General features: G+C 38.1%; 1 protein-coding gene across 1 annotated transcript in view; it reads left to right on the top strand.

The window, feature by feature from the left end:
* The first annotated feature begins 578 nt into the window (after positions 1-578).
* The window catches only part of C6H4orf45 (chromosome 6 C4orf45 homolog), a 110,789-nt gene continuing 98,824 nt past the window's right edge, over positions 579-12,543 (top strand). Inside the window, exon 1 of the mRNA XM_043972292.1 lies at positions 579-633. Coding sequence (XP_043828227.1) covers positions 579-633 — 55 coding nt within the window. The remainder of the gene's footprint in view (positions 634-12,543) is intronic.

Here is a 12,543-nt window from a genome sequence, read left to right as displayed (position 1 = left end):
GTCACACAGCTAGTAAGTTTTAAGTGTCTGAAGCTGGATTTGAACTCAGGTCCTCCTGACTCCAAGGCCGGTGCTCTATCCACCTAGCTGCCCCCTGGTTTTTTATTTTAAAATTTATTTATTTTGCCAATTTAGCTTTGACCCAATCTCAGGGAAGAGAATACTGATTAGGCTTACTTAGGGTCTACTTGGGTCCAGAATAACAGTTATAGAATACATACTGAATTCAAATTATGCCCCTTCTGATCAGATCACCCAACATTAGATATCTCTGGTATGATCTGCTCTCCTGAGATAATAGCCAATTGAACAACAATATATTTAATACCTCCTGTTTGCCAGGCAGGCACTTCACTAGGTATGGGGGAGGGGTACGTAAATAATGTAATATACAAAAATAGTCTCTATCCCAATACAACCTATGGTGGAGGGGGGAGACCAGGTGCAAACATATAAGTATTTATTACAAATATAACATCATTAAATAGAAGGTATTTGGAAAGGGAGGGCAGTTGGAATCAAGGTGGTGATTGAGCTAGGAACTGAAGGAAGAGAGATTCTATGAGGCAGAAATGAGGATGGAGTGCAATCTGGGCATAGGGGATGACCGGTACAAAGGCACCAAGAAGACAGGTAGAGTTCCATGGGTGAGGATCACAGAGCAAATCAGTTGGCTAGACCCTACAGAGAAAGGTAATCACGTATCATGAGGCTGGAAAGATGATGGTGCCAGGTTGTGAAGGCTGTAAAATTCAACCAGAGTAGTTTATATTTTATCCTAAAGATAAAAGGGAGTTTCCTGAGTAGGGGAGTAGAGTGGTCAGATTTTTGTTTAAAGAAAATAACTTTGATAGCTGGCATTTATATAATAAGACTTTTAAGTTTTCATATAAAACACACGTGTTTTTATAATTACATTCATTATCTTGTTTTGAGGTTCACAATAATCCTGTGAAGTAGGTACCATGGGTATGATTATCTCCATTTCACAGATGAGGAACTGTTTCAGAGAGGCAAAATGACTTGGCTAAGGGTCACAATATTAAGTGTCAGAGGCAGGATTTGAACCCGGGCTTCCCTGACTACAACTCCAGTACTCTATCCGCTGCACCTCACAGCTTGTGAGGGCTCCTTGAGTACAAATAAAGTGCCCTTTTCCACTTTTGTAGCTTTTCGGTTTTGTAGCTATGTGCTTGACACATATTAGGCACTTATTAGATGTTTGTGAAGTGTTCTATTCTATCATTCCCTACTCCAGTCAGACGCTACCTACCTACCTCTACTTTTTTAATCTAGATTGGTCATTTGAGGATTGATTCCCACTCTACACAGGAATTCCATAAAAACCCCTGGGGCTGTAGAATTACTGTAGCTCAGTATCAACCAACCAAGAACCCAAGAAGCATTCATTAAGCACCTAATAAATAGAACAGCCAAATGGCTCAGGGGCCTCAAGACAGGAAGTCCTTTGTTCAAATCTGGCCTCAGACACTTACCTTTGACCGTGGGCAAGTCACCTAACCCTGTTTGCCTCAGTTTCCTCAACTGTAAAATGGAGATAATGATGGTACCTACCTTCCCAGGTTGTTTCAAGGATCAAATGAGATAATAATTGTAAAGTTCCTGCAATGTGCTTAGCACATAGCAAATATATATAAAACATAATATGTAAATATATAAATGTTAGCTATTATTATACTACAGTAGATACTGGAGGCACAAGCAGTCCTTTCCCAGTCAAGGAGCTCCCCTGTTTTGTGGGGGTCTAGGGGAACAGGGAAGCAGCACATCCCCAGATCTATAAATAAACACTTACTTGCTCCTGGTACTCTTACAATCCTGATTCCTTATTCTGCCTTCGACTCTTGCTGCCTCATCTCCATACCTAGGTCCTTGCCACACCATATTGCCTCTCTATTAATTATAGAACTGAAGTTTTGTAAGGGCTCATAGAGTCCAAACCACACCTGAAATAGAATCTTGTTTGCACGATCCCTGCCAAATGGTCATCTGGCCTCCACTGGAAAATCCCCAGGGATGAACAAGTCACAGTTTTCTCAAGTTGGAATGTGCTGATATGCAGCTTCTCCCCCTTTTTTTCCAATTTTGGCCCCCACTATGTCCTTGTTCCTGGGTCCTCTATCTGACTGTCTCTGTCCTCCTGACCCCTTCATGCTCATTATATCTGCCCACCCATTCTGACCCATGACTTGTCCCAACTGCTTGACTTTCCCCTGGCACATCATCTGACCTCCCTTGGCCTCAAGGTGAAAATATGTAAAATGTGGCTGTGTCAGTTAAGATGGTCTGGTGAAAGGTCATGGAGGAGTCTAGCTCTCCCACATGTTCTATGCTGTTGTTCAACAACAGTTGTGTCCAACTCTTTGTGACCGTATTTGGGGTTTTCTTGGCAAAGATGCTGAAGTAGTTTGCCATTTCCTTCTCTAGCTCATTTTACAGATGAAGGAATTGAGGCAAACAGAGTTAAGTCACTTGCTCAGGGTAACAGCTAGAAACTATCTGAGGATGGATTTAAACTCATGATGATGAGTCTTCCTGACTCTAAGCCCAGAATTCTATCCACTGCATCACCTAGCTGCCCACATGTACTATAGAAAAGATCTAAAAATACTACAGAGTCTAAAAATCGCATCAGACCAAACAATGATCAAGAAATCCAAAGGGAAACTATATTAAGTGCCTTCACCCAGCTCAGAACTGCACAAAAAGACCACCAGAATCCTATGGGACCCCTCCACCAGGGGAGTCAGTGCAAGTGAAATAGCTTCCAAAGGTTGGTTTTGTGTTTTTTTCCAAGCCCTCACCCTCATGATGTTGTTCTTCCTTTGTCCTCAAAGAGGACCAGTAATGATGATGATGAAGACAACTACAACAACATTTCCAAGAATAGGGTGATGATAGTTCCATTGTATTTTTCCTTCATCAGACCTCATTTAGCATACTGTACTGCGTGCTATGTCACACAGTTTAAGATACTGATAAATTAGAAAGTGTCCACTGAAGGAAACTAGGATGGTGAAGGGATTCAAGTTCATTTCATATGAAGATTGTTTGGAGGAACTGGACATGTTTAGCTTGGAGAAGAAAAGACTCAGGGGAGATGTCATGTGGAGAAAGGACCAAACTTGTTTACTTCAGCCTCAGAGGCCAAACCCAGCAACAACGAATGGAAGTTGCAAAGAAGAAAATTTAGACTTGATGTCAGGAAAATTTTCCTATCAGTTGGAGCTGTCCAAAAGCAGAATGGATTGCCTCGAGGTGAGTTCTCCATCCTTAGAGTTCTCCAAATGAAGGCTGGCCAGCCACTTGCCAGGGATGTTATAGTGATGATTCCTTTGGTGTAATGAGTTGGACCAGAGGGGTCAGGCACACTGGTCATAGGCTGCATGACCTATGACAAATCAGATTAAAACATAATTGGGAAATACCTAACAAAATATATAAAAATGTAATGAAACATAGATGAAGTTAGAGTGCTGGATCCTCATGCAAAATTCATGTTCACTAACTGTGGGTGTCTTGAAGGGTTATGTCCTGGGCCCTCTTCTCTTCTTTCTCTGTACCACTTCACTTGGTGATCTCACCTGCTCCCATGGATTTAATTCTCATCTCTATGCTGATGCTTCTCAAATCTACCCATCCTGCCCTAACCTCTTTGCCAACTTCTAGTCTTATATCTCCAACTGCCTTTCAGACATCTCAAACTGGATGTCCAACAGGCATCTTAAAATCAACATGTCTGGGGACAGCTAGGTGGCACAGTGGATAAAGCACCAGCCCTGGATTCAGGAGGACCTGAGTTCAAATTTGACCCCAGGCACTTGACACTTACTAGCTGTGTGACCCTGGGCAAGTCACTTAACCCCCATTGCCCCACCCCCCCCAAAAGAGCAAGAAACCCATAGTAAATAGATAGGGGAGCCCTGGGGGTGAGGAAACTTGTAGCACTTTGGTGCAGGACAAGATTTGGAAGTACTCTTGAGTTCCATAGGGGCCAGAAGTCTGTAACCCTCTGACCTGACAGCTTCAGAGTACCCTAAAGACTGCGGTGACACTCCAAAGGAGCCTGAAGCTTGCCAGTCATATGAGCAATGAGGTGGTTATCAGAGGGGATCCCAGATATTAGAGATCAAAACCAACTAGGAACCATCAGATCTAAGAGCATGGGATGGTGCAGAACCTGGCCCTGATGCAAAACAGGAACTGGGGCTAGACAAGAGTAAGCCAAAGACACCCAACATGATAAAGAAACACTGAAGCAAAGATACTCAGGAGGGACAACCAGAAGAAAGGAGTAACTCCACAGCAACTATAAGCAGAGCCTCAGAGGAAGGAAAATGACTTGGTCACATGGACAAGTGTACTTGAAAGAAATAAAGTAAGAGATTTAAAAAATGAAATTATAAATGGAATAGGAACATTATAGGAAAGAATTGGAAGGAGAATAAATTACTTTGAACAGAAGGTATAGAACTTTACCAAATAATGGATAACACCCAAATTAGAACGAACAGAACATGAAATGAATCTGAGACAACACAAAAATCAAAAGAATGAAAAAATAGAAGAAAAGGTAAGATATCTACTATCCAAAACAACTGACCTGGAAAAATAGGTCAAAGAGATATAATTTAAGAATCAACAAGGGGCAGCTAGGTGGTGCAGTGGATAAAGCATTCGCCCTGGATTCAGGAGGACCTGAGTTCAAATTCAGCCTCAGACACTTAACACTTACTAGCTATATGACCCTGGACAAGTCACTTAACCCTCATTGCCAAAAAAAAAAAAAAAAGAATCAACAGACTTCCTAAAAACCATTACTACAAAATATAAAAGGCCAGGGTACCCTATATTCAGAAATCATAAATGAAATTACCCTACTATATTAGAACTGGAGAACAAAATAAAAATAGAGAACATTACTCCCACATGTTTATGCATTGACATTGTGCACTAAGTACATGTGTGTACAGAAGTAGTTTAAGGATAAAGATTGGGAGGCCGCCTTTCTCTTTCCATGTCTATACCCTCTACCTCTTAAAAAGAGATCCATATAATCTGTGTCAGTAGAGAGATGTTGAAGGTAAGAGTCAGAAATTGAAACGTCTACCTGCCCCTCCAAATTCATGCTCTGCTCTCCCCAGCTGCCCTCTCCTCTTACAAACTCCAACAGGGCTTTCTTGATTGTGAGAATCCTTGCTACTCTTCACTGTCCTTCAGGAAAGACAGTCACTTATTTTTTCCAGAAGAAACAGAAAGGGAAAGTATTATGAATGCATTATTGAAAGCAGTTGGAGAAGATCATGCAGCTTCCAAAGATAACCCTATTTTAATGACCTCTCCCCATCTTTCCAATAGGCCAGCTGCTGCTTCCCTAGTGTATCCTCACAGGAGGCAGGCCGATATTAAAAGGGCTACATTGGGTACACGGTAAGACCCCAGCTCTAGCCTTTTTAACTGGCAAACAATCTTGAAGATGCTCTGCTATATAAGCGGCTGCTGAGGGAAAAAGAGGAAATCTCACAGAAAAGATAAAAAAAGAAATATTTAGCAGAAAATAAAAATATACCATTGGTACCTTTTCTTATTAAAATTTTTAAAAGGAAGAGTTAAATATGGATGCTTTTCTATATTTTCCTTCTTTAATAACTGCCTAAATGAAAACAAATAATTAAAAGGTAAAGTATCTTAACTTTTTTTGTTGTTTGAACGGTGCTTTGTTAAGTGGGATAAAGATGATAACAGCTTATATTTTCAATTATTCCATTTTCACTTAGATAATTCATATTATGCTTTTAAATTTAGAAAATTAACTTTGACTTCCTTAAAGTTATGTTATTTAAAATAATTATCCAAATTGGCTATTATCTACATGGGCCAAAAATGTCAAATAATTAAACTGAATTTAACAAGCATTTATTAAATACCTACAATATGCCTCTGGTTGGAATATTTAGATAGTGAGTGAGGCAATGGAGGGCCAGTGCTGGGAAGGAGTTACAGGGCTACTGTAGTTTGCCCATTTGAAGCTTGCACCCTTCCCCTTTCTTCCTCTCCCCTTTTCCCTTATTCTCTTAATACCATTTTCCTTTTTCATGTTTGCCAATTTGTTGGGTTTGAGGTTGAAGCCCATAATTGCCTGAATTTCTATTAGTGATTTAGAGCATTTATTTCATGTAGTAAATAGCTTGGTTTTCTTCCTTTTGAAAACTACCTGTTTACATCTTTTGACCATTTTTGTTGGGAATGGATCAAGTTCTAATAAATTTGAATCTATTCCATATATATCTTTGGGTATGAGACTTTGAACAGAGAAACTTACTTTAAAGATTTTTTTTTGTCCAGTGACCTTCCTTTCTAATTTTAATTGCATTGAGTTTATTTATACAAAAGCTTTTAAATTTTATGTAACAAAAATTGTCCATGTTATTTTCTGTGATCCTCTCTATCCATTATTTGTTTTTGAATGCTTGCTTCATCCCTAGATAGGAATAGTAATTGCTTCATTGTTCCTGATTTGTTTACCATATTGTCCCCATCTCCTTTCTCCTTAGCAAACTCCACCCAACTTTTATAAGTCAGATGATTGCCAGGAAGTATGTCTGGGCTATTTCTTTAAGGGACAAGGCTGTCACTTAAGATACGAAAAGCCTAACATGAGGAAGATAGTTGTTGGAGGTTATTCCTAAGCTCCTGCTGTTTGTAGGTAGCCTTTTTGATTTGGTGACTTCAGAAGGCAGTGGCACTTTATATCTTTTGTCTCCTTTTAAAGTGTGTTCTTTTGATTCTGAAATAGTAAAATGGTTTTTATTTGGTTCTTAGGCTCCATAAGTGCTTATTGTATTTTAAACCTTGATCCTGATGGACAGGCTTACTTTAGGCCTGACCCAAATAGCTAGGGACTGTGCCAGGACCTGGAATACTGAGAGAAAGAATAAAAGAGTCCCTACTCTCAAGAAATTTAAATTTTAATGAGGGAGACAGTAAGTACCATAGAAGTATAGACAGAATAAATACAAGATAGTATGGGAAGCAAAGTGCTAGCATTTGAGATTGATGCCAAAGGTGGCACTTGGTGGCTGAATCTTCAAGAGGGATTCTGAGGTTGAGGTAAGAAGAGGGTTCATCCTAGCCAAGGAAGAATGACTTTGGGGGCAGCTAGGTGGTGCAGTGGATAAAGCACCAGTCCTGGATTCAGGAGGACCTGAGTTCAAATACGACTTCAGACACTTGACAAGTACTTTGTAGCTGTGTGACTCTGGGCAAGTCACTTAACCCTCATTGCCCCCCCCCAAAAAAAGAATGACTTTGCCCTGCCCTTTCTTTAACTTAAATTTTTTTTCAATTAACTAATGTTTTACCTACTTCCTTGCTCTCCTCTACTTTTGTCTCCCTCTTACTTTGCTCTTCCCTGCAGATAACAAAAAGAAACAAACCAAAAAAACCTTCTCTAACAAACAGGCAGTTGAGTAAAACAAATTCTCTTTTTGGCCAGGTCTAAAATTGTGTATCTCATATTTAGTACATTACCTGTCTGTCAGGAAGTGAGTAATAATTTTCAGCATTATTCTTCTGAAATCATGGCTAGTCACTGAATTGATGAAAGTTCTTAAGTCTTTCAAAGTTCTTTGTTTTACAGTATTGTTATTAAGGTATAAATAATTGCCTTAGTTCTGTTCCATTCACTCTGCATCAGTTCCTACAAGTCTTCCCAGATTTCTCTGAAACCATTCTTTTCTTACAGCCTAATAGTATTCCATTACATCTCTATTCTATGGTTTGTTCAGCCCCTCTCCAACTGATGGCACCCTCTTAGTTTCCAATTTATTACCACCACCAAAAGAGCAGCTATAAATATGTTTCTAGATATAGGATTTTTTTTCTCTTGCTTTGATCTTTTTGGGGTGTAGTTTGTACCTTTTTCTTATCATTCTGCTAAACAGCATAGAGATGAAGACCATTTTGTATAGTTTTTTGTTTAATGGGTTTCTGTAGGTAAGAATTCATGACTTAGTGACCACTCTGCTGATGATAACACTCTCTGCTTAACTAGATTTGTCCACACACAGCAGATGCATTCTGTCCCTATGAGACTTAAAGGCTTTCTAGTTTGGTTCAAAGATGCCAGAGCTTATATTCTGAAAAGCAGAGTCTTTGAGAGCCCAGGGTTAGATGAGGACTTTAAAACTGACTTCCTATCTTAACAGATAGAAAAGACCTGCTGACGTGAGAGACATTTTCAAGTCAGCTTTCTGTGTGCAGTTAGATCATTGATTAATTAGAGCAAAGGGAAAAATCATTAGAAAATTAGAAGGATCAAGATGATAAGGAGACACTGTAGGTAATGTAAAAGCCCCAGTCCAGTCTATTTCAAAAAAACTTTTTGACTCTGAGAAATGGAAAATGCATAAAAGTAAAGAATCATATAATCCCAGACTTGGAAGAAACCTCAGAAACCTTTCCAATCAGTCCTGAATAAAAATCCCTTCTCCAATATTGCTCATGAATGAAGTTACCCAGTCTCCACTTGAAAACCTTCAGGGAAGGGAAATTACCTACTTTTAAAGGTAGCTGAGTTCACTTTTGGACATCCTGCTGAAATCTTATCTGGGAAACTTTTATCTCCTATTCTAAATCTGCCCTCTGGGGCCAAAGAAAACAAACCAAATCCCTTTAATTGAGGAGTTCTTAACTTTTTTTATGTCATTGACCCCTTTGTTAGTCTGGTCCCTTCTCAGAATAATGTTTTTAAATTATATATATATATACACACACACATAACACATATATAACATATTTTCTGTATAAAACATACATATAAACATATATAATATACAGTTATATAATAAAATATAAGATTACAAAGGAAACTATATCAAAATACAGTTAATATGAGTGTGTGCTATGTGTGTGTGTGTATATGTGTGTATACACACACAGCTTCCTCTTCTTTGTAAAAAGGGGATGTAAAATAAGGCACACTGTCAGACATAGTCAATGTTTTGGTTTGTTTTGATTTGTTTTGTTATAAGAGATGGTTCATATAGCAGTGATTATATGGAAATGATAATGTTGAAAAAGAATTAATAAATTCTTTTTTTAAAAAAATAGTTCCTTTACTGTTTATCGACTGACTGGCTGGTTTCATTGTAGAGACATGGGAAGACACTGAAGCTTAATTTTTAAAGTATGATGTCTTACATTTTACAGCAATCTTTTCTGAATATATCCTTCCAATGCCCCACCTCTCAGTCAATGATCCTTCTTGTTGTATGTTTTTTTAAAGCATTTAAATTTATTTTCAGTTCCAAAATATTTCCCTTCCTCCACCCTCTTCCCTACCCTTGTAACAAAGAATAAAACAGTTAAGCAAAAGTAACTGACACAGTAATTGGTTCTGACAGCATTTGTAGTATCCATACCCATAGTCCCCCTCATCTCCAATTAAAGAAGCCAAGGGCCATCTCTCCTCTGAGGCTGAAGTTGGTCACTGAATTCAGCATTCAGTTACTGAAGCTTTTTATGTAGGATAAGTGACACATTCATGCCTTCTCTTTAGAAATATTAATTTGACAGCTAGGGAGAGGATGGATTAAGGAAGGAGGAAAATAGAGGCAGGAACATCAATTAAGAAGCTTTTTGTCTTTTCAGTGACAATAACAATAATAAAAAGCTTTGTCTAGGGTCAGGTTTTTTGTTTTGTTTATTTACACAGCTATGTTATGGTTTGAAATATTGTTGTTGATCAAGTCAGCTGAGAAAGTCTGGAAATACATGGACTATATCCTGTTGGGGTGTGATAAGCAATGTTATTAAAAAAAAAACAACCTAGGGGAGTGGAGGAGACTGATTTCAGGAATGATTAACAAGTGGAATATGATTTTGCTCTGACAGGTTATGACACATCTATTCAGGTAAAGGCTATTGGACATTCCTTTTCCTCTCCTGTGCAGTGTTTTGAATGAAACTCTTTAAATTAGCTTTCTGACTCACTCCATTCAGGTACACTCTCTAGAAACTACTTCCTTCCTAGCAAACATACACAAGGAGTTTCTCCAGAAGATAATGAGTAACTGTAGTTAATTTAAAGCAGAAGGGGTTTCACAAAAATTATAGCTCCAGATCTTTTTTTTTTTTTAACTGTTCCACTTTGAGGAAGGTAGGGAAGGAAGGCAGCTCAGAACGGTAAGACCTACAAAGAGAGGACCTCTGTGAGCACAGTCCAAACTTTTCACAAGTGGTTAATATTCTAGTTAATATTCCCAATACTTTATGTGATGGATTTTTCTTCCGTGTTGTCCTGAAAGAAGATAGTAATTAGTCACACCTAATCAAGAGCCTCTGGTGGAGATATGGCACATCTTTCATAATGAAGCATGACAACAGTTCCTTAATGAAAATAATGGACAGCCATAAGCCTAGTCTCCTATAAATCATAATGAACAAACTTACTAAGTGGTTTGTGGTCTGGGATTCAGCTTTGGGAAAAGGTAGATGAATGGAAATGGGCAATGGCAATAATTAGGATTGATATATGAATAGAACAAAAGAATTGAGAAAAGACCATGAAGTGAGGGATACAGGCATGTGAGAAGACTTCTAAGGAAAGAGAAAAAGATTGGAATGAAGATAGGGAGGGCCATGGACATGGGGAAGACAACAATGCCTCATATATCATAATTGCTTAAGAAATGTTTGTTGAAAATTGTGGGATGAGATTAGGATGGAGCACTATTGATTGTAAGAAATGATGAGCAGGATGCTACCAGAAGGACTTATGAAAAATGCAGTCCATCTGTGGAGAAAAAACTCATGGTATCTAAATACAGATTGAAGTATACTTTTTTGTTAATTCCTTTTTCTAAAGTTTGTTTTATCTGTTTTCTTTCACAACCTGACTAATGTGGAAATGTTTTGCATGACTGCACATGTATAACTTACATTGAATTGCTTGAGTTCTTGGGGGGGAGGGAAAGAAGGAGGAAGAGAATTTGGAACACAAAGGTTTTTTTTTATCATAAAAGTATTTTATTATTTCCAATTATATGTAAAGATAGTTTTCAACATATGTTTCATAAGATTTTTAGTTCCAAATTTTTTCTCTCTCCTTCCCTTCCCTTCCCCCAAGACAGAAAGCAATCTGATATAGGTTATATATGTACAATCACATTAAACATATTTCTGCATTAGTCATGTTGTGAAAGAAGAATCAGAACAAAAGGGAAAAACCTCAAAAAAGAAAAGAAAAACAACCAAAAAGTAGAAACAGTATATGGTTCAATCTATATTCAGAATCTACATTTCTTTTTTCTGGATGTGGAGAACATTTTTCGTCATGAGTTCTTTGGAATTGTCTTGGATCACTGCACGGCTGAGAAGAGCCACAGTTGATCATCATACAATGTTGCTGTTACTTTGGTTCTGCTCATTTTACTCAGCATCAGTCCATTTAAGTCTTTCCAGGTTTTTCTGAAGTCTGCCTGCTCATTATTTCTTACAGCACAATAGTATTCCATTATATTCATATACCACAACTTGTTCAGCCATTCCCAAATTGATGAGAATTCCCTCAATTTCCAATTCTTTGCCACCACAAAGAGAGCTGCTAAAATATTTTTGTATATGTGCTTCCTTTTTCCTTTTCTCTGATCTCTTTGTGATACAGTCCTAGTAGTGGTATTACTGGGTCAAAGGGTATGCACAACCCCATATCCCTTTGGGCATAGTTCCAAATTGCTCACCAGAATGGTTGGATCAGCTCACAACTCCACCAACCATGCATTAGTGGAACACAAAGTTTTAAAAATCAATATGAAAATTTGTTTATACATGTAACTTGGGGAAAATTCTAAATAAATCATTTTTTAAAAAAAGAAATGTTTGTTAAATTGAATAAGAGGCTGTAGAATAGTGCACAGAGTATTTGAAAACCCAAGATTTAAGTCCCGGCTCTTTCCCTTTTCTTTTAGCTCTTAGACTTTTTATGTCTCCATTCCCTTATTTGAAAAATGAGGCTAGGTGGCAGCTAGGTGGCTCAGTGGATAGAGCACCGGCCCTGGAGTCAGGAGTACCTGAGTTCAAATCCAGCCTCAGACACTTAACATTTACTAACTGTGTGACCCTGGGCAAGTCACTTAACCCCAATTGCCTCACTAAAAAAAAAAAGAAAGAAAGAAAAATGAGGCTACTACTTGCTATAGCTTCAGGGTTGTGGAAGAATGCTGGATCTGGAGTAAAAGGATCTGAGTTTCAAAGATGTTGAACTCTTCGAATGTGTACTTTGGATGTGTTTTGGGCCAGCCTCATTTTCCTAATGTGTAAAATGAGATGGTTGGACTAGGTCACCTCTAAGTTCCCTTTCAGATCTTGATCTAGGATCCTATGAAAATGCTTCATAATCAAATGATACTAGGTACATATTTTTATGAAAAAAGAATTTTTAGCAGTGGCATAATCCCTTTAAGGATGAAAAAAGTGAAGAGCTTATGAGACTTGGTACTAAGTTAATTACAAAAATGAATA

This window comes from Dromiciops gliroides, chromosome 6 (genome assembly GCF_019393635.1).
Source record: "Dromiciops gliroides isolate mDroGli1 chromosome 6, mDroGli1.pri, whole genome shotgun sequence".
In the NCBI taxonomy this organism is placed as follows: domain Eukaryota; kingdom Metazoa; phylum Chordata; class Mammalia; order Microbiotheria; family Microbiotheriidae; genus Dromiciops; species Dromiciops gliroides.
This window is presented reverse-complemented; position numbering and strand designations above follow the sequence as displayed.